The 22850-nt window shown below is 37.0% G+C and overlaps 1 protein-coding gene across 1 annotated transcript in view; it reads right to left on the reverse strand.

Moving 5' to 3' along the window:
* LOC150076380 (uncharacterized) overlaps positions 1 to 22850 on the reverse strand; it is a 178577-nt gene that overhangs the window by 64392 nt on the left and 91335 nt on the right. The window contains exon 5 of the mRNA XM_090387342.1: positions 17338 to 17496. Coding sequence (XP_090243468.1) covers positions 17338 to 17496 — 159 coding nt within the window. The remainder of the gene's footprint in view (positions 1 to 17337; positions 17497 to 22850) is intronic.

The raw sequence follows: 22850 nt of genomic DNA on the forward strand, positions 1-22850 counted from the left end.
TCCGGAAGCCTAGAGAGTTACCAATAGGTTTGGTCTGGTGGACTATCTAGAGCTGTACCCTCGAAATGTAAGAAAGATTGGATCTCACCATGTTCATCATAACCTCAAAAGACATCAATCAAGCTTCATGATGAAAGAGATGGAAGGGGTAGTTTTCAGATCTTTGCTCTGGTGACTAAACATGGGTTGCACCACTTCAAGCCTCCAATAAGCAAAATGATGGTATTGCACCAGTTGATGAGAGTCATTTACCACCTAGTATTGCCTGCTTATGTTGGTTCACACCTGGGTGGTTATCTCTAGTAAACTGGGTGCCATGCATATTTCAGGACTTCCAGTATTCTGGGTGCTATATTTCAGGATTTGGCTGCCACAGAATGACCGGACTTTGCCGAAATTCAGTCTGCTTGACTTGATTGTCACCTGAATATCAGTTCCATCACCATTTTAGACTCCCAGGAACCAAGCCCTGCTGAATATGACTGAGAGAATGTCTATGACAGCCTCAAGGACTTAACGATGCACCACTATTCCACATATAAGAATAAAAGTTTCACTAATGTCTTTACTTTTTGCCAATAAATGCAGGGTATCCCCTTGGGCAATTGGTAAAAATTTGCAAACAAAAATCACCATAATTGAGAAATGCATACACAGTGAATTTTCCAAACTGATTACTAGCATCATATTCTAAGCCTTAAATTAAAAAATAAAAAAATGCTCACTTTAAATTTATGACACAGATAACCACAGTTTCATTCACAGTACCTGATCCAAATGCACAATATAATAAATATGCCTAATGATGCTCGGTACAAATGGTCCAGATGCTCAGTCAGTACAAATTTTTTGGAGACTTTACTCCAGTGCAATCTGCAGCACTGGTATTTTCACATACATTTCACCTTTTCAAGCAGTGCAAGAGTAGTATTGTAAAGCAATTGTGAATTGTAAAAGGTTTTTAGAAGAATAACAGAAATTTACCTCAATATGATACATGGAACATTTATAAGGAAGTGTTTTATGATACATAGAACACTTCTATATAAATTTAAACGAATAAAAGATTAATGCAAAATGATTACAGTAAAAAAATCAATTTAAAAAATTCAAAAATTAATTAAAATTCAAAAAACAAAAAAAATTAATTAAAGTTAAATGGAAATTTTTAAAAACTATTTTCCTTCCTGAAGCAAACAATGCTTTTAGACCGTATGGGGTGATCACAGGAATGGAAATTACAGAGTGTGTGAGCTTGAATCTTAGAGAGATTATTTTTCCTCACATATGCGCATGGAAGTCCATGATTATTTGTCTTCGTGCATGCATACAAAAGACCATGAATTGGAGATTAGATATGGATGACGAACATTAATAGAATTCTCATGTAATTTAATTTTGACAGTTTCTGCAATAGTCTTGTATAATTAAGTTGGACACTTAAGTATTTTAGCCTCATTAAATAAAAATGTATGGTTTTCATTAAGGCATGAAAGGCTAATTCTGATGCTGCTGAACAAGAAGTAGAACTGAGGATGTGTGCTGTTTTATGCAAACAATCAGTGGGAATTGCATGGATCCTTGGTAAGACAAGTTGCAATCACTGCAAGAAATGTTGTTTACCAAGTCATTTATTTGTGTTGCAAAAGAAGAGCAACTGTTCAGTATAGCGTGTAATTTCCATATTGGTCTGGCCAAAATCTTAAATTCGGTACCTTCAAAGAATCTGTGAAGCTGCTTGTTCCACTGTTCAATGTATGGGACAGAAATAAAGTATTTTTCATGTTACTATTTTTGGTTGGTTGGTTGGTTGGTTGGTTGGTGTAGTTTTTGCGTCCTATCCTTAGCTTGTACCCTTATTCAGTTTATTGTAACAAGGGGGGTAGCCCCGTTTAAGAAACTGCTGGTTAATATCTGTATTTCTGAGTCTAAAGTAGATTCCGTAGTTGAATATTTATAGGCATTGAGAAACTGATTAAAGATAATAGCCCTTTTGTAGGTGAACGGGTAATAGCTGTTATAATATAGAAGCATACCAGTGTTTGTTGGTTTACATTAGAGTTAAATTGGATTTTATTCGCGTCCTGAGTAAGCTTGAAATTTAGAAAATTTAATGACTTAGTATCCGTATTTTACCTTTCCAACATAAAATTGAATCTAGGATGCATGCGAGGACAAATAATCTCTCTAAGATTCAACCTCACACATTCCATAATTTCCATTCCTGTGATCACGACATATAGTCGAAAAGCATTATATGCTTCAGGAAGGAAAATCATTTTTCAAAATTTATATTTAACTTTAATTTTAATTAAAATTTTAATTGTTTTTTTGAATTTTAATAAATTTTAAAATTTTTTTAAATTTAATTTTTTACTGTAATCATTTTGCATTAATCTTTTATTCGTTTTCATTTCTGGAGAGTATCATATGGCAGTGTTCTACGTATCATATTGAGGTAAGTTTCTCTTATTCTTCTAAAAATATTGATATCAATGCAGAATGTATTGAGCACCGCAACACTGTTATAATACACTACCAAATTGTAAAAAGTTATATAAAAATATAAAATGCAGAAATGTGGTGATTGGCATAAATACAAATTTGTATAAATACAAAATATTATGCAAGATCAACAGATTGCATCTAATTGCATTGTGCTGGTGAGCAAAGTGAATTTTGCAACCATTTTTTACCTGCCTCATAAAAATATTATAAGCCAGATAACACAACCATTATAAAATTGGTTAACTGTTTGTTTCAAGATAATTTAAAGTGCCCATGATTACTGCTGTGAAGGTCAATCAAAAAGTGCTACTAGTAAAGAAAATGCAAAAAAAAAAAAAAAAAAAAATGCTTGGACAAACTGCAGAAAGTTCAAAATAGCCTACAAGGATACTCTCACATGGAACCAGTCACACAGTGTTCATCATATTCTAAACAGTAACAAATTCCATCTATATACAATTAATCTTATATGAGAGCTCCATAGTGATTAGCATTAATAGAAGCATACGATGCAAGAAAGCAAGCTTATGCAGCATCAACCAAAAAAAAAAAAAAAAAAAAAACCCTCCCATTTCATCCCTCCATTCGTTTCCAAATGCCTGTCCAGCTCAACCTTAAATTTATTTAGGCTATTAGCTTCCACAACAAAAGATGGAAGCCTGTTCCACCAATCAACTACCCGCTGGCTAAAGGCAAATTTCTGCACATTTATTCTACAACTATCTTTCCTGAATTTGAAACTGTGCCCCCCTCAGGTTCTTAGTCTGAGCAAGACGAAGAATCCCATCAGCATTCAGCTTGCTCACCCCCATTCAAGGCCTTATACACCTCAATCAGATCACCTCGCAGGTGCCTACTCTCCAGGCACTGCAATTTGCAGAACTTAAGCCTTTCTTGGTAAGAGCACCCCTTTGTTCCCCCTCACTAATCTTGTTACCCTTCTTTGTACTCGTTCTAGCAACTCTACATCCTTCCTAAATTGAGGACTCCAGATCTGTACACAGTACTCTAGGTGTAGCCTGACCATTGCCTTGTATAACGGGATTATCACCTCCCTGTCCCTGCTAACAAAATTCCTATATATCATTGACAAGACTCCATGCCCTGGCAGCCTGTCTGTGATGACATGGACAACAGAAATTCTATGAATGGTTTTAGCAAGATGAAGCCATTCAATATTGTTTAGTGATAAGGCCTTGTTTTATTTTAATGGTTATTCCAACAGCAAACTTTAAATTATTGTTTCAAAGATTATTGTGCCAAAGGAACACCCACTGTGGAGTGAAGTAATGCGCATTTAACATGTAATGGTAATGGTATGTGGAGGGATGCGAATGGCCAGGCAGCTAGTAGGACCCTACTTTTCAATAATACTGTGAAAAGTAAAGCATATCTGACTATTGCAAGAATTTCTTCACACTGTTCCTTGATAATGCTGAATTATCAACATACATTTCTTCCAGCAGGATAATGCACCACTACACTTGTATTTAATGTTCAACAGTCCTTTGCTTAAAAGTTTCCTAATAAATGAATTGGAAAACTAGAAACAATCAAATAGCTGCCATGATTCCTCGATCTGATACTACTTGATTTCCCCTCTGGAAACATTTGATGTGTTTTGTATAATGACATAATCGTTCAAGAAAGAGTTGCACACTACAACAGAAAATCATATTTGAATCTATAAAGATCAGTAAAAGATACATTAATGAGGATTGCAATGCCGTATGTCCTGTGTGAATCAGGAATCCCTGTATATTGCAATAGTTAATTCGCAACAGATACATTTATCTTGTTACCCCAAGATTTATTCTAATTACCATATTTTCTTGGATATAAAACTGAACGCTCAAAATTATATGGTATTGAAATAAAAAAAAAGAAAAAATTTTTTTCAAGCTTAGATAATAAGCACAACTTACCTAAGTTATGCTTCATATGTAGCATGATAAGACACAGCATACATAGGAGAAAAATTTGTACACAGCACTAATATATCATTCATTTATATTCATAAAAATGCTTGACTTGTTAAAAGCATGTTGAGTAATCCATAATGTTGAATACTTAAAATACGTTCATTTGGAAGCGAGAAACTGTGAATGCACATTCTCATTATTGCTGACTCTGGGAATGTCAAAATATGAATCTCTCACAAAACGGTATTGCCAAAATTATAATACAACATTATAATACAAAGTCACTCAAAATTCTGTGTGATGATCAGGACAACTCAGAATAAGCAAACTTCATGTTGCTCCAAGTAGTTGCATACAATATTCAAAATGTGTTCATTTTAAATTTTTGGATCAATGAGATGCTCTAATAACATCAAAAAATCATTATGATACACTTTTCACTAGATGGTAATGGTAAAATTGATTCAAATCAAGCTTGTATCAATGTAACATATTCAATCTTAATCATAATGACTATGCCTGTACCATGTCTACAATAATTCAATGATGATTTTTTTTTCCATTAAGAACTGCTTATAAACTGACTCTGACTTTTTTTTTTTTTTTATACAAAATCAACACAATGTGGACATATCAAAACAAACATTATACAGGTAGCCCTTAGTTTATGACAGGGTTCCACTCCAAGGAACTGTTGCAAAAAAAATCATGTAAAATTAACCTAATTATATAATGTAAGTCAGTGAGCTTCAGGCCCCTCTCAAAAATTTACATAAGTAATATAATATTATTATATTTAAAGCTCTGAAATGAATGCTATGAATGTAAAAACAGCATTTTTATGAATATAAAAATCAATTAAATATAATAATTAATTAAAATCAATTAAATATAATACAGTATAAAATAACCAAACTAACTGAAGCCCAGACCGAAAGTTTTTGTAAGCACCACTGTAAGGCCCCTGCATTGATCTTTTTTGACAGTGGCACAATGCAGAGCTTTTACTTCTCTGATGAAATCCCTGGTTAAGGATTTTCCCTTTTCTGAAGAAAGCATGCAGTGTTGACTGTCAAGATTTCCTCTTTCTTTGAGAATCTCAGAATAAGGGCAATTACACTCCTTTGCACTTTCGCACTTTGCTCCCAGTCATGGTCAATCTCAACAGAACTCATCAGTGAGGGTCTCCATGGCTGAAAGAATGCGCTGTAGATTGCTTGTATTCACAGATTTTAGAGGAGGCTTTTCATCTTTTTCTTTCTCCTCCTCCACCTTCTGTTGCTTAGTTCTTTAGCCAATTCTTCCAAGTTTTCGTTGGAAAGCCACTGTCCATGGCATCCAACAGCTCTGTTACATCTTCAGCTGTAACCTCGTCCAATTCCACCTCTTGTGCCAGTCTGCTAACATCTTAAACAATGTTCTCCACTGGCTCTAATCCTTTGAAGTCAGGCATAAATTGTGGAACAAGTTTACACCACACTCCATTCAAACAGTTCACTGACGCTTCCTCCCAGGCTGTATTGAGGTTATTAATGCCCTTCAAAATGTCGAATGAGCACCAATAATTCTTGATAGTTTTGTCTGACTTGTCCAAACCTCTCACAATTTCCATGAAGGTTTGGCAGAGGTAATAGGTTTTACCTCTGCCCCTGGTCAATTTGTTGCAAAACTGAAATGGTGTTTGGTAGTATGTAAACAACACTGATGTCCAGAGATGTTCTGACTTCAGCAAGGTTTGCAGGATGGCCAGGGGTGCTGTCCAAGAGAAAAAGAGCCTTGGCTGGTAACTCATTCTCTTAACAAAAACAGAGCACAGTAGGGCAAAAACAGTTTGTGTACCAATCCAAAAAAATATTTCTTGTGTCACCCAAACCCACCTGTTCCATTTGCAGTAAACTGCCAAAATGGCTTTGTTTAGGCCAGTGTTTCTCAACCTTTTTTTTTTAATTATCACCCCCTAAATGGCTTTTTTACACAATTTTTTTCCTAATCGCCCCCATGTAATTTTAAACAAGAAAATACTTTATACAGTACTTACTCGTTTTATTAAATATTAAACTGGTAGTGCTCATATAGTTTGTGAGACTGTTATGTGACCTGCATTAGAGACTGTAATTTCAACAGTGATGCATCAAAATCCTTCCAGTATTTTAAAAGCATTGCCATTGAGCAAAGATTCAGTTGGAAGGCAAATCGATGAGATGTCAGTTAACATTGAAAAGAAGCTAACTGATACACTAAAACAAATAAAATTTTCTATTCAGATTGATGATTCCACAGTTACTGACAATAAGGCCCTTCTAATGGTTCTTTATTTCAATGAAGATTGTATATTGCAAGAAGAGATATTGTTTGTAAAATCTATACTACATAAATGAGAGCTTACATATGCTAAATTTTCCCTATGTTCTAATATTTTAGAAATAAACAAGGAGTTACTTTTTATTCAGTCAGTAGGTTTTCTTCTTTACCAATTCTCCTTATGCGAATAAATTACGAAATGATACGTTAAAACAAGATTACATAATTTAAAATAATTTAAAACTCAATGTGTTTCTCACCATTGACACACAGACAGTCCAACACTCCAGGATCACAGTGGTGAACCCCAACCAGACACCAGAAATATCAAAGCCCCCATTTTGTCATAAATGTGAATTTTAAATATGAATGAAATACTATTAAAATGAGAGTACGATAAAACAATGAATTTAAAATCCACTAAAAATTCCTTCCTTGGGCAGACTAAAACTTTTCAGCAAGTGTCATGTTCACAGGGTGGAATGAAACAAACAAAACGTGTGTTCGGAATCTTATAAATAGGAGATTAGTCTTTGGTACACATGCGTTTGAATGGCCACAAATTGGATATGAGAAATGGACGTTGAATGTTAATAGTTTTTTGGTAATTTCATTTCTAAAATTTTGGCAATCAATAACTTAGTATAATTATGTTGAATATTTAAAATTTTGGCTTCATTAAACAGGAATGTGTGGTTTTCATTTATCGCATGGAATGCTAGTTCCGATGCATTTGCACATGATGCACAGACTGATGCTTCATGTTGCTTAACCCTCGAGTTTAAAATACATCTGGTAGATCCAATGTAAGAAGAATCACAATCCTTACATGAAATGTAGTAGACGAGGTCATGTGTTTGTTCGGAAGTCGATAGTACCGTGTGTTTTTTTGTGTTGCATATAATTTATGGCCCGGTTTTGCTACTATTTTCATTTCTGTACCTCTAAAAAGGTTGCTAAAAAGGTGGTTTGATACATATTTACATTAATATAACTTTAAAATATTTTGCCCACAATCATCACATTTTATTTTTAAGAAACATCTTCAAGAGAATATTATCTTAAGTTTGCGAAGATAAATTTTAACCAGAGGATCTGAGGTAAAAATCGATTAGTTTTGTCTATGTCACATAAAATTATCAAACCTCGCGCTCGAATCCAGGTTTGCAGATAAAAAGGATATTCTTCAGACAAATACAAGGGTACTGTAACAAGATCAAAAAATATTTGCACTCCAATGATTGGAATGTTTTGAAAACTTTTATTGATTTTTGCTGAAAAGCCTTAGAGGTTGAATTTAGGACTAGACATTTCAACAAACTACAAGGACTATGTGGATTCAGAAATGTTCGTAACAATACAATTGATCCACATAGCAAAAACATGACTAATAATCGGAACAGGAACTACAATGATAACAATCGGGTACCCGTACAATATAATGTATCAACTCGGGGACATGAACCGAACGTGACTCAAATACCAACTCTCCCCCACTCATAATACAGATAAAATAAAGATTTACAAAAATATTACAAATCTTTCTTCATATAAATTAATTGAACACCAAGTTGCTCTGTTAGAAAAAGGTTTAAATTATAATCTACCCCCATGTACTCTACCAAAGAAACAGTTAGTAGTAGACCTTGAATTTAGTCTTAGAGACATCCCCCCAAAACAATGTTTTAATCCAACAAGTTAATCAGATCATAAACAATCCTAGAATGCCAGGTGTACTGCAATTAAATAGAAATTAAGCTATTGCTTTATGGGAATTAAGGGAAAATAAGGATATTGTAATTCACCAAGCTGACACTGTAGTCATTTTAAATAAAACGGATTATAATAAAAAATTACAGGTAATTATATCAGATAGTTCCATATACCAAGAGGTAGACTCTTCCATGTTTGATAAGTCCTCCTTTGAAAGAGGCTCATCATTGCTTTACAGCAACTCACTGACATCATCAATGTCAACCTTGTCAAAGCCAGCATCCTCAGCCACTCGAGTGTCATCTTCAGCCACTGCTGAAACTGACTCAAACTCAAGAAAGTAAGACACTGCATCAAGTCACAATTTCCTCCAAACGCCATTCATGCATGATTCCAACACTTCTTTCCAGGCTGCAGCAACGTTACTTATGGCCTTATGGATGTTCTAGGACCTCCAGTAGTCCCTCACAATCATTGAGTTAGATACCTGCACTGCCTCAACAATTTCTTTGAAGGACGTTTGTAAATAGTATGCCTTGAAGGTTGCAATAATGCCCTGATTGGATGGCAAATAAACAACCTTCATGTTCAGAACGTTATTAGGGATATCGTCAAGGTTGGCTCGATGTCTTGTAGCATTGCTGAGGACTAAAACAACATTTTTTGGCAGGTTGTTTGCTGCACAAAATTGAGCCATCTCTGGACAAAAGTATGTAGTGTACCATTTACTAAAAAGGGTCACCCACACCTTCTTATTAGAGCGCAAGAAGGAAGTCGAGTATTCACAATGCTCTTCATAACACATGGATTCTCTGAATGGTACACCAACATCGGCTTTAACTTAAAAGTGCCTGATGCATTACCACCCAGAAGTAATGTAAGCTGACCTTTTCCAGCCTTATAACCAGGGGCAGACCTCTCTTCACAGGCTATGTATGTCTTACCACGCATCTTCTTCCAGTACAGCCTCATTTCATCAACATTAAAGAAAAAGTCTGGGGTGTATCAGTCTTCGTACATTAACTTTTGGAATATATGGGAGAATATTCCTCAGCACCTGCAGCGTCGGCGCTAGCCGCCTCACCATTAATTTTTACATTGTGAATTGTGATCCAGTTTTTGAACTGGGAAAACCATCCCCTGCTACCTGAAAATGATTCAGTCTCTTCCAATTCCTCATTAATTTCATTGCTTCTAGCTCCTAGACTTGTCCATAACCACTGCCTGTGTTACAGGAATGTTATTTTGGTTCATGTCGTCTATCCAGACGATACGAAGGTTGACAGTGTTGTTAATGACATTAATGACAGTACGGTGCTGCAACAGGATCTAGAAAAGTTGAGCAGATGGGCTGAAAGGTGGCAACTGAAATTTAACATTGACAAATGTAAAGTACTGCATATGGGAAGCAGTAACCCCAGAGTGACGTATCAATTGTGTGGTACTATACTGACAGTGGTAGAGAATGAAAAGGACCTGTGGGTAACTGTGCAAGCAGATATGAAGTTTTCTGAGCAGTGCAGATGGTCTGCAAGAGTAGTTCATGGTATCTTGTCAATGATATACAGGAATTTTTCTAGCAGGGATAAGGAGGTGATTATTCCCTTGTATAAGGCAATGGTCAGGCCACATCTTAAGTACTGTTTACAGGTCTGGAGGCCTCATTTCAAGAAGGATGTAGAGCTGCTGGAGCAAGTGCAGAAAAAGGCAACAAGATTAGTGAATGGAACAAAGGGTTGCTTTTACGAAGAAAGGCTTAGTTTTGCAAATTACAGTGTCTTGAGTCTAGGCACCTGCAAGGTGATCTGATTGAGGTGTATAGAGCCTTGAATGGTTTTAGCATGCTCAATGTTGATGGGATTATTTCTCTTGCTCAGAATAATTGTCTGAGAGGGCTTAAATTGAAATTGAGGAAAGACAGATGTGTGGCAGTTTGCCTTTAGACAGCGGGTGGTTGATTGCTAGAACAAACTTTCATCTTCATTGTAGAAGTTGATAGCTTAAATAGATTCAAGGTAGAACTAGACAAAAATTTGGAACAAGTGGGTGGGTGAAATTATAAGATTTGTGTTTTTTTTTTTTGGCTGATGCTATATAAGCTTGCTTTCTTGCATCATGTGCCCCTTTACTAATGCTAAATCCACAGCACTAACAACTTCTCCATCTTCTCACTCCTTGAATAAGTTGTTCTAGAAATGCTTACATTAACAATTCCTGTATGTAGCTGCTTCATCTTCTCAGCATTATTCATAATGGTGGTAACAGTAGAAGGTACTAAATTTAAGGTCTTGCACACCTACAAACGCCACTCACCAGATTCCATATGACGAATAATGTCCATTTTTCATCGTTGAGGCTTTTTTTAACATGTGCAGGCACAGATTCACCACTATGCTTAGAAGAAATGGTTGCACAATTTATTTAAAATAATAAGGCATTAATGAACACAGGAAATTATTAAAATTTAAGGCACAGCTCACAAGACGTGCACACTGGTGGACGAGGAAAAAGCAACTGATGTCAACACTAGTGCTGTCTAGGTACCCACTTGCTGTGCTGCATTTACACTTGCGCTTTCAAAGACATCAAGTGGCCCAGTGTGATTCTTTACATTTGATTTTTTATTTTATTTTTTTTTTTTTTTTCGTTATTATTTAAAAAGAGCATTAATGTGAAACAGCATAAATTGAAGCACTGTAAAGCAGGGCCTACCTGTATCCATTAAGTCATCAAAAACAGACACTGTAGGAATAGTGGAAATATGGCATTATTCAGACATAAGTGATGCTGAATTTGAATACAGGGAGTACAATGTATACAGGAAGGACAGACAGGACAGGAGAGGTGGAGGGGTCATGCTCTTAGTACGAAGCATATTAAATCTAAGGCAGTGCATCCAGTTGATATAGGTGATGAGTGCAATGTTGAGTCAGTTTGGCGTGACATTACATAAGCACTGTAAAACAAAAATAAGATATTAAGACAACAGACATTAAGCTAGCAGGTATAATTACTCACATTGCCTTTCGATTCCCCTTTATGAACTGGGGATACATTTGCAACTCTCCAGTCCATAGGAACTTCTCATGAATCATCCAAGGATGGTCTCATAATTATGGCTAAGGGTATGCTTACCTCCTGTGCTGCCTCCCTTAATATCACTGGACAGATTTCATCCACCCCAGGAACTTTTTTTTTTTCATGTCCATCTTCAACAATTTCTCTTCCACTTTCCTTTCAGCTATCACAAAGTCATTTTGCTCCTCATTAGAGTTTGATAAACTTCTGGCATTCCCTTCCCTAAAGAATTCCTCATGGGTGAATGTAAATGAAAAATACCTATTCAATTTGTCTGCAACCTGAGCAGGATCATCAACAGTTGACCCATAGACATCAAGTGGCCCAGTGTGATTCAGTCCCTTCCTTCTACTATTAATATAAGTGTAGAAGTCTTTGCTGTTTTTCTTTGCATTCTTTTGCCAGAGACTTCTCGTAATCTGTCTTCGCTTGCCTAACCTGCTTTGTGACTTGATTACAGACTAATTTATATCTACTATAGGCTTCTGTATCACCTGATAATTTATATGCATCCCATGCACTTTTCTTCTCTGCCACTTGTTTCAATAGTTCATCTGACATCCATTTAGGTCTAAGTTTTGAACAGTATTTCTTCATTGGTATGAGAAGTATAATATAGCGTCTTTGATTACTTCCCTGAATATTCCCATTTGGAATTTGCTGTTGGTAACATCATTGGTCCCCCTCAACAGAATTTAAAAACTGTCTGAGACCACTATAGTCACCCTTAGGAAAGAAAATGCCTTTCCCTCCACCCTTGACAGTAGGTAATTAAATTCCATGTTAGTACACTGATTGCTGCCACCCAGTGGGTCTTTGACATGCAGATTTTTAATGCACGAAGAATCACTGCTGATAACCAGCAGTGATTGCTTCCTCTTGTTGCCTCTCTAACATGCTGTTGTAGAAAACAGTTATGCAAGCAATACAAAAATGTCTTGTTAGTGTATGAATGACCAATCCACAAATTCCAAATTCCCCCCATCACAGGGAAAATAATGGAATCACTGGTTAAAGAAGTAATGCAGAACCATCTGGACAGGCATGCAATTATACTGCAATCACAGCATGGATTTGTTAAGGGGCGGTCTTGTCTAACCAATTTGATAGGTTACTATGATGAAGTGACCAGGGAACTGGATGCATAAAATAATTTGACATCATATACTTGGATTTAGTATATGATGGATGGATGGATGGATTTCAGGAAGGCTTTTGATACTGTTGCACATAAAAGACCGCTGTATAAACTGGAGCAATGTGGCATTAAGGGCAAGTTACTGCTATGAATAAAGGGATGGTAAAGTGGAAGAAGACAGATATTGGTTATTAATGGGCACTGCTCTTCGTGGACTAATGTTATTAGTGGAATATCCCCAGGGTTCAGTGCTGGGGGCCCATTGTTGTTTTTATTATTTATCAATGATGTTGATGAAGGGAAATCAGGCTTAAATGTAAGTTTGCATGGCAGGATGGTTAACGGCAGTCATCAGGGTGAGCTACTGAAATAAGATCTAGGAAAATTAGGTCGATGTGCTGAGAAATGGCAGTTCAAGTTTAATTGCCAAATGCAAGGTACTGCATATGGGTTGCAGTAATCCCAGATTAACTTATCAACTGTGTGGTACTACGCCCAGGTTAGTGGAGAATGAAAAAGATCTGGGGAGTAATCATGCAGTCAGACATGAAATTCTCTAAGCAATACAGATATGCTGCCGGGGCAGCTCATGAAGTTTTATCAATGATATACAGAAACTTCTTTGCTAGCAGGGAGGCTGCACCTTGAGAATTGTATACAGGTCTGGAGGCCTGTATACAGTTATCAAGTACACTTTAAGAAGGATGTAGATCTGCTAGAACGTGTGCAGAAAAGGGCAGCCAGATTGGTGATGGGAACAAAAGGGTGGTCTTGCCTAGAAAAGCTTCAGTTCTGCAAATTTCAGCATCTCAAGACTAGGCACCTGCAGGGAGATCTCACTGAGGTGTTTAACAGCTTTGAATGGATTGAGTAATCTGAATGTTAATGGCATTCTTCCATTTCCTAAAACTACACCCATGAGCATGAGGGGAGGAGAATAAATTCAAACTGAGAAAGGGTGGTTGCAGGATGATGTGCAGAAGTTTGCCTTCAGCCAACGGGTGGTTGATTATTGGAACAAGTTTCCAGAAGAACTAGACAAAAATTCGAAAGTACGGATGAGTGAACTTGGCAGGGTTTTTTTTTTTTTTTTTGGCTGATGCTATAAAAGCTTGCTTTCTTGCATCATTTGCCATTACTACTTCTTTCCCATAAACATTTGCTTTTGAAAAGTTGGAGATTAGCTATTTATAGGCAAGAGGAAAACAGAAGATGGGAGGGTAGCCAAAACAGGTGTTTTTTTTTTTTTTTTGTTTTGTTTTGTTTTTTTTTTTTAATTCTCCACAGCCACTAAAGACCAAATAACCAACAGGCCAAACTAGCCTACCCTGGCTATAATAGCATGTTGGGTGCACCAGAGGAGACCCATTACCCTCCAACCAAGCAGTCAACCTAAGCTAACACAGTCCATTCCACACTGAACAATATTGAGAATACGAGCATATTTGGGACATAACTTGTTGATAGCTGCATGGGCTGAAGGGACCTTACGTCTTCAACAATTTTCACACCTGGGACCCTTATCTTTACTAGGAATCTGTCTGAAGAAGTGGTCTCTTCCACTACATGTTGGCCAAAGACATCGCTCCTGCAATATTTCACCACATGGCCATATACCATGCAGATAACACAAGGTCGGCACAAGAAGATCCCTCACCCTGTGCAAGGACCAGTCTATATACTCATGGTCTTGCCACTAAAAGCTTTCTAACTAGTCCTGAAGCTTGCACAACGTAGTTATATATTCCAGCTTCTCTCTCATCTTATTTCTAGCAACCACAGACAAACTAGAATGGAAAGTGTCCTCAAAAATCCCAGTATCTTGCAAATTTCTAGACCAAAAGATGGTCTAATAAATATTCACAAGTCACTGAATTATACACATCGAAAATTACTAGTTTGAGGGAGAGAGAGTTTAGAGTGACAATCTGTCTCCAACCCTAATTCCAGCTTCTACCAAAGGGGTAGAATTTTTTTCAGCCTGGGCTATACTTGTTAACAGGAGAGACTGCTTCTACAGGGATGGGATACACTTAAATAGAAAGGGTGCAAGAATATTTGCTGATGCTATCGAGGCAGTGTTAGGTGGGTCGGAAAACTGCTAGCTTGGGGGAGACAAAGACTAATAGATTAACAGTAGCCACTGGCAGAGGTGAAAAAGGTTCTTGCACTGCTTCTATTGGAATAAGCAGAAGCCTGAAAAATCCCATCCCTTGTCGTGGAAGTTGATAGCCTAAATAAGTTTAAGGCTCAGCTGGACAGGTATTTTGAATTAACAGAGGGGTGAATTGGAAGTGGGTTTTTTTTTTTTTTTTTTGGCTGATGCTGCATAAGCTTGCTTTCTTGCATCAAATGCCTCTACTAAAGCTAATGCTAATGCTAATGCTAATCTTTGAGCAGGTCACAATCTTTTCAATGTCCTGAGATGTCGATACTTCAATCATCTCCCTTTTATTTCAGATGTGACGTACAGAAATAACATAGTGTTAGCAAGTACTGGTCAAACAGACTTCGTGAACTGATCTTTCACATCCTCACTTCAGTTATAACCATTGGTTAGAGCCTTAATTATAACAGTCTTGACCTTTATCACCACATTCTGACTTGCGGGAGCAGCACCCTGAGCATGCGTCCTATCCTTGGGAGCAGTATCACCCATGGAATCCTGCTGGCAATCTTGCCTTTAGTACTTGATTTTCAGTACAAACCTTTTGGAATGAGCACTCCAACTCATCCCGTAAGGATAAAACATTTGGTATTACAGTCCTATGCAACTCCAAATCCTCACTCATGAGACTCCCTCTGAGTTCACATCAAAATGCCTTTATCTTATCAGAACCTTCATAATCTAAAATTTCATGATTTTCAGATTCTAAAAATTTACATCATTATAAGAAATCTCTTCTCCACAACCTCATTCCAGATGTTCTTCTGAGGTTACTCTATAACACTATGTGAAATTATTAAAATGCCAAGGACTCTAAGATAAACTTGTAATATTTTATGCACTTGTCACTTCCCCAAATAAGGACCACTCTTCACCAATTTCTTTCTTCTTTCATAATAATGTGTAGTAGGTTCTCATAGTGAAAATGAAAGAAAACTGATCTGTAAAATATCTAATTCTTGAATATTTCTCCATAGAAAGAACACAGGTAGTTACCAACTTTATGAGTTAATTCGTTCCTAGCAAGCTCTCATAAACCAAAAATTTGTAAAGCGGGAATTTATTTTCCATGGACTTAATGTTAAAAACATGGGTAACGTTCTCAACAATGAAATTTTACCATAGTAATGTTAAATAAAGGCCAACAAAACAATAGTGAATGCTTAAACAATGAATTGTTTACCAAAGAAATGAAAGCATAGCCTTTAAAATCAAGCAAATTATAATAATAAAGAAATTATTTATGTCATACAAATGTTAAAGAATGTTTATTCTTCATCATTATCGACTAAATGCACACACATCGTTGATGGTTCAAGCTCATTGTTGGTTTGTTGCAATAGTCTTCTTCTTCTTCAGAAATGCTTCAAGGGTCATTTATTCCAAGACAGTCTTCTCTTTTCTTTATTAATTTTCACGATAGCATCATGTAATGTCAGTGTGGTAACTGCTTTATGTTATGTGAGGCAGACACAAAATAAAGCTTTAATTATAGTAAAAGATAGCGAATGCTTATAGAGCGGTACTCACCTTGAATTAATCTGCGTAATATTTAGGTTGAATTGTTAAATTGAATAAAATTAAAAGGAAGGGGGGGAAGTAGGTAATAGGAAGTAGGAAACTAAGTTCTTTTATTAATCTTTATTGCTTTCTAAATTGAGAGAGGATATCATCCTTTTTTTAATAATTAACTAAAGAATTACAGCAAACTATTCTCAGTTGTTTATCACAACCATATTATTTAACAAAAGTAAGAAAAGAATTCACTGATTTTTTTTAAAAATTCCGATTTTCATGCAGTTTTACTTTAAAAAAAAGAAAAAAACAAAGAAATGCTACAGTACCAAATCTAGTATGAAGATGAGAAAGAGAAGGAGTTAATCAAATTGAAAAGACAGATTCCCCATTGTAAATCTAGAGAGTTCAGCTGTTCTGCTTTCTTTATCTCTTATTCCAATATACAGTCTATACATAGACTTAGTATTATTTATCATCATTCTTTCGTAGTAACAATTTACCTTTACTCTGTGCTGATAGGAAGTTCTTAATAATATAATTCTTCCCATTTCTGTCTGCATCTAGATGATTTATCGCCCTATCTATTCTATACTTTATAGGCTTATATTCCTTCTTAATTGTAATCATCTTTGTATATTTGATTGTGTTTATCCTATTATATAATAATCTGATTTATTCATTGTTATTAAAATTAGGTAGTTTATGGAACTAAACTATAATCTGTGTTTTACTTCTGAGAAGCTACAAATGCTAACTCTTAAATGTGGTTTACAGGAAAATCTGGTCACAGTATAAAATCAGATAACGTTTGATAGATGGATCTTTGTCAAAAAAACTTGCAAAGATTTTTCATATTCATCAAAAAGAGTTCTTTGACTTTAATTAGTTGACTGAAGTTAATGTTTTTTGAAATACAACATTATATAGCATTTCATCAAACAAACATAAATATATTCCCAAATGAAAATAAGAATACTCTTTTAATACCATACCCTCTAATATATGCAGTGGTGAAACTCTATTTCCCAACTTTTCTGAATACTGTACAAACACTTGACCATAGTCTAGAGTGCATGTTTCATCCAAAACTCCTAGCATGTTTCTTCCATACTGATGTGGAACAGCAATTCGTGTTTTAGAACGAAGTAAGCCTAAAATGTATAAACCACTTATTACTTTCAAAATACTAATTAGATAAAATATCATAATATGATAGTAAGCAATATCTTGACAACTATCTGCACTTATACTAAGTAAGAATTTAAAGAAGTATTTGAGAAATACTTCTTTATATTGGTTTTACAAACATTTGCAGGCTAAGACATGTCTCTGAACACTGCAATGTACCCAAGTAACATTAGGAAAAATTTCTCTGGTTTGAGCCATGATTTCCCATCACTGCTATGGCACCATCAAAGCAAACACCAATGCACCAATTCCAGTAAATTTTATTTTTATTTATGTATCTGCAAAAATATCTTTGGCAGTACTCCTTACAAGAAAAAATTTATCGAACACTTCCCTCAAATATATATCTTACAAAAGTGTCAACAAATGTGCTACATTGGTAATATCTGTTGTCCCATCTAACTGCAAAGAAAACAAGTTGCTTGCTTGCTCTCAACCTGCTTAGCTGAGTTTCTACATCACAACATATCTGATATTTCTGATTAATCTGGTGTATTTATTCTTTACTCGGCCTTGTAATTGCATAAAGTATCGGTAAGGGTATCAAATCCACGTGTTACAAGTTACAACTCCGCTGAACGAGAAGTTTTTTTAGCCATATTTAGCCGCTTATTGAATATTTTTTACATCAAATTATTTTTTTGTAAGTAGCTTATAGACCTAGTAAGGATTGTTAGTTTATTCTGAATTGAGACAGCGAGATTTGAAAGTTAATTAATACTTAAGTGTCCATAGATTACCGTTCGTAATTTCCCGCCTTTGTCTTTGTCATACGATCGTTATATATCGAACGTAGTAGCGTTAGTATAGTATAGGTTATAATATTTTCAGCGATTGGTAAAATCTATTAAACTTGTTGAACTTTGTTGGCATTTAAATTGCACTTTTAACTAAATACATATACCAACTTAGATTACAAACGTAACATAATTAATACATAACTGATAAGAAAGTTATATAAAGGGAACTCAGAGATAATTAATACGTGACACTAAAAATTATATATCCCGTTATAACTGTGTTGGAGATAAGTTAGGGTTATAAACTGAAATTGAAATTTCATTCAAATTATAAGTAATCATGACTCAGACCAGAGCAGCAAAACAAAAAACTCAAGCTAATGGAAGTGCTGTGGCTCAGAGGAGAACTGAGGGGGGCAGTTGCCTTCTGAGTCACAGCCTTCTAAAATGCACAGCTTGCATGATGTTTGTGGAGCATTCAGGTACGGGACATGATATTGCCAGGGGGATGTCTTTGTGTGTGCACGATGCAAGGAGTGTATCGAAATCAGGCAACAACTCAGCGTTCTTATGGGCCTATATGAGAGCTTGAAGGACAGGGCGGATGCCCTCGAAGGAACTAAATTGAGGGGCCCATCAAGCTCTCAGCTGCCCACATCAACGCCAGAGCTTGCACTTGGTCATCGTGAAACACAGCGGCAACCCCCAAGGCAGAATGCACTGGTCCCAAAGGAACTAGTAGTTGTTGGTGGCTCTATTGTCAGGGAAACGGGGAACATGCTTTGTAAAAAGGATAGTGGAACAGGACCAGGGCATGTCTGCCAGGGGCAAAGGTTGATGACGTTGTAGAGCAGATATCATCTTTTAAGGGCACAAAAGGTGATATAGTTGTACACGTTGGCACTAACGATATCAAGAGTAGGAGACCGGCAGAATTGCTTAACAAGTACAGGTCACTGTTGAAAAAAAGCCATGAAATAGGGTTGAATTTGAAAGTGTCTGCAATTCTGCCCATACACGATAGGAGGGAGTATATGATGAGAGCCTTGTCGATCAATTCGGCCCTGGAAAGATTGTGCAAGGCTCAAGGGGTAGAATTTTTTTCAGCCTGGACTGTACTTGTTAACAGGAGAGATTGCTTCTACAGGGATGGGATACACTTGAATAGAAAGGGTGCAAGAATATTTGATGCTATCGAGGCAGTGTTAGGTGGGTCGGAAAACTGCTAGCTTGGGGGGATACAAAGACGAATAGATTAACAGTAGCCACTGTCAGAGGTGAAAGAGATTCTTGCACCGCTTCTATTGGAATGAGCAGAAGCCTGAAAAACAAGATTCAGGATATTTCAGAGACTGCTGGGAGTCATTGCGGTACAAGTAAACACATGGGCTGTGTTAGGGTAGCTAAGAATAGAAATAGGTGCATGTACACTTGCGTGTACACCAATGCTAGGAGTTTAGTAAATAAATTTGATGAATTTCAGGTATTGCTCAAAACATCAAAGGCAGATATTGTTGGGATATCAGAGACTTGGTGTCACACAGATATAAGGAATGCAGAACTGGAATTTGGGGAGTACAACGTCTACAGAAAGGATAGACTGGATAAGAAGGGAGGAGGGGTTATGCTATTAGTTAAGAAATACATAAAATCCAAGGAAGTGAAGCCAGTGGACATCGCTGGACAGTGCAGTGTCGAGTCAGTTTGGTGTGACATAAGCATTGGGAGATCAAAATTGAGAGTAGGAGTATGCTATAGGCCTAATGACTCTGATGAGTATAATAAGAAACTGTACCAGGGAAATAGAGTGGGCCAGTAAATCAGAGAGTCTTATAATGGGAGATTTTAATTTCCCAGATACTGATTGGAATTTGGGGGCTGGTCACTCACACACTAGCAAGGCTTTTGTGGATTTATTGGATGATTGTTTTCTACATCAGCATGTTCGGGAGGCAACTAGAGGGAGGAATACTCTTGATTTGATTATCAGCAGTGATTCTTCATGCATTAAGAATCTGCAGATAAATGAACCACTAGGTGGCAGTGATCACAGTGTGCTGACGTAGGATTTACTCAAAGAGGTAACTACCATTAGGGGTAAAGGGAAGGGTTATTGCTTTCGTAAAGGCGACTACGATGGACTGAGACAGTATTTAAATTCTATACAGTGGGACCAACTGATGATGTTACCAACAGCAAATGCAAAATGGGAAGCATTCAAAGAACTTATCTTGGAAGCTACTAGGCTTTACATACCAACTAAGAAATATTGTTCAAGGTTTAGGCCTAAATGGATGTCAGATGAACTGATGAGGCATATGGCAGAGAAGAAACATGCATGGGATACATACAAATTAACACATGACATAGAAGCCTATGATAGATACAAGTTGATCTGTAACCAAGTTACAAAGGAGGTTAGGCAGGCGAAGGCAGATTACGAGAAATCTTTGGCAAGGGATGCAAAGAAAAACAGCAAAGAGTTCTTTACTTATGTAAACTCTAGAAGGAAGGGGATGAATCAGATTGGTCCACTTGATATCGATGGGTCAACTGTTGATGATCCTGCTCAGGTAGCTAACAAACTAAATGAATATTTTCCATCGACATTCACAAATGAGGAGTTATTTAGTGAGGGGAAAGCCAGAGGTGTATTCAACTCTAGCAGTAAGCTAGAGAATCTTGTAATAACTGAGAGTAAAGTGGAGGAGAAATTGTTGAAGATAAACACAAGAGAGGCACGCGGGGTGGATGGGATCTATCCAGTTATATTAAAGGAGGCAGCAGAGGAAGTAAGCAAACCCTTAGCCATAATTATGAGAGCTTCCTTGGACTCAGGGGAGGTACCCACAGACTGGAGATGTGCAAATGTGACCCCAATGCACAAAGGAGGATCAAAGGCTGACACAAGTAATTATAAACCTGTGAGTTTAACCTCTGTTCCAGGAAAATTAATGGAGGCACTAGTTAAAGAAGAACTGCAGGATCATTTAGAAAAGACTTCCGTTATAGCTCGGACACAGCATGGTTTTGTTAAGGGGAAGTCTTGCCTGACCAACTTGATTGGATACTATGATGCAGTCACAAAGGAACTGGATGCAGGGAATAACTTTGATATTATATACTTGGATCTTAGAAAGGCTTTTGATACTGTTGCACATGGAAGACTGCTGCACAAATTGGAGCAGTGTGACATTGGAGGCAAATTGCTGCTGTGGATAAAGGGGTGGCTAAGGGGGAGAAGACAGAGAGTGGTAATCAATGGACACTGCTCGTCGTGGACTAATGTTATTAGTAGAGTCCCTCAGGGCTCAGTGTTGGGTCCATTATTGTTTTCTGTATTCATAAATGATATTGATGATGGTATATCAAGCTTAATGTCGAAGTTGGCAGACGATACAAAGGTAGGCAGGGTTGTCAAGGACACTACTGACACTATGCTGCTGCAACAGGATCTGGAAAGGTTGAGCAGATGGGCTGAGAGGTGGCAAATGAAGTTTAATATTGACAAATGTAAAGTACTACACATGGGAAACAGCAACCCCAGAGCAACATATCAACTCTGTGGTACTACACTGACAGTGGTAGAGAATGAAAGGGACCTGGGGTGGTTGTGCAGGCAGATAAGAAGTTCTCTGAGCAGTGCAGACGGGCTGCAAGAGTAGCTCATGGTGTATTGTCAATGATATATAGGAATTTTTCTAGCAGGGATAAGGAGGTGATTATTCCCTTGTATAAGGCAATGGTCAGGCCACACCTAGAGTACTGTATACAGGTCTGGAGGCCTCATTTCAAGAAGGATGTAGAGCTGCTGGAACGAGTACAGAGAAGGGCAACAAGATTAGTGAATGGAACAAAGGGGTGCTGTTACGAAGAAAGGCTTAAGTTTTGCAAATTACAGTGTCTGGAGACTAGGCACTAGCGAGGTGATCTGATAGAGGTGTATTAAGCATTGAATGGTTTGAGCATGCTCAATGCTGATGGGATTCTTCCTCTCGCTCAGAATAATCACCTGAGAGGGCATAAATTCAAATTGAGGAAAGACAGATGTAGGATAGACGTGCGGAAATTTGCCTTTAGCCAGCGAGTGGTTGGTTGGTGGAACAGACTTCCATCCCTTGTCGTGGAAGTTGATAGCCTAAATAAGTTTAAGGCTCAGCTGGACAGGTATTTTGAACGAACAGAGGGGTGAAGTGGAAGTGGTTTTTTTTTTTGGCTGATGCTGCATAAGCTTGCTTTCTTGCATCAAATGCCTCTACTAATGCTAATGCTAATCTGCAGGTATACTGATGTTAGAAATCACTTGTGCACTTTTATACTTCTCATTTGAAACTACAGGTTCTTGGCGATTTTTATGGTCCACATATGGGTGTATGAGAGAACCCATGTTGCTTCTTTTTGTATTAATACTGCTTATGGCAGTCTTCAAGTCCTATCCAAGTATTGGAGAGGTCTCCTTCTACTTGGCGTTACTTCCAATGTGGAGTCACTTATTTCCTTATATGCGACAAAACTTTTTGATAGGCTGTGTTATAGTTAGTTGTACATTTCTTGCTCCAGTTTTGTGGCACCTGTGG

This window comes from Mastigoproctus giganteus, chromosome 13 (assembly GCF_048544385.1).
Source record: "Mastigoproctus giganteus isolate SK-2022 chromosome 13, ASM4854438v1, whole genome shotgun sequence".
NCBI classification, from domain to species: Eukaryota; Metazoa; Arthropoda; class Arachnida; order Uropygi; family Thelyphonidae; genus Mastigoproctus; species Mastigoproctus giganteus.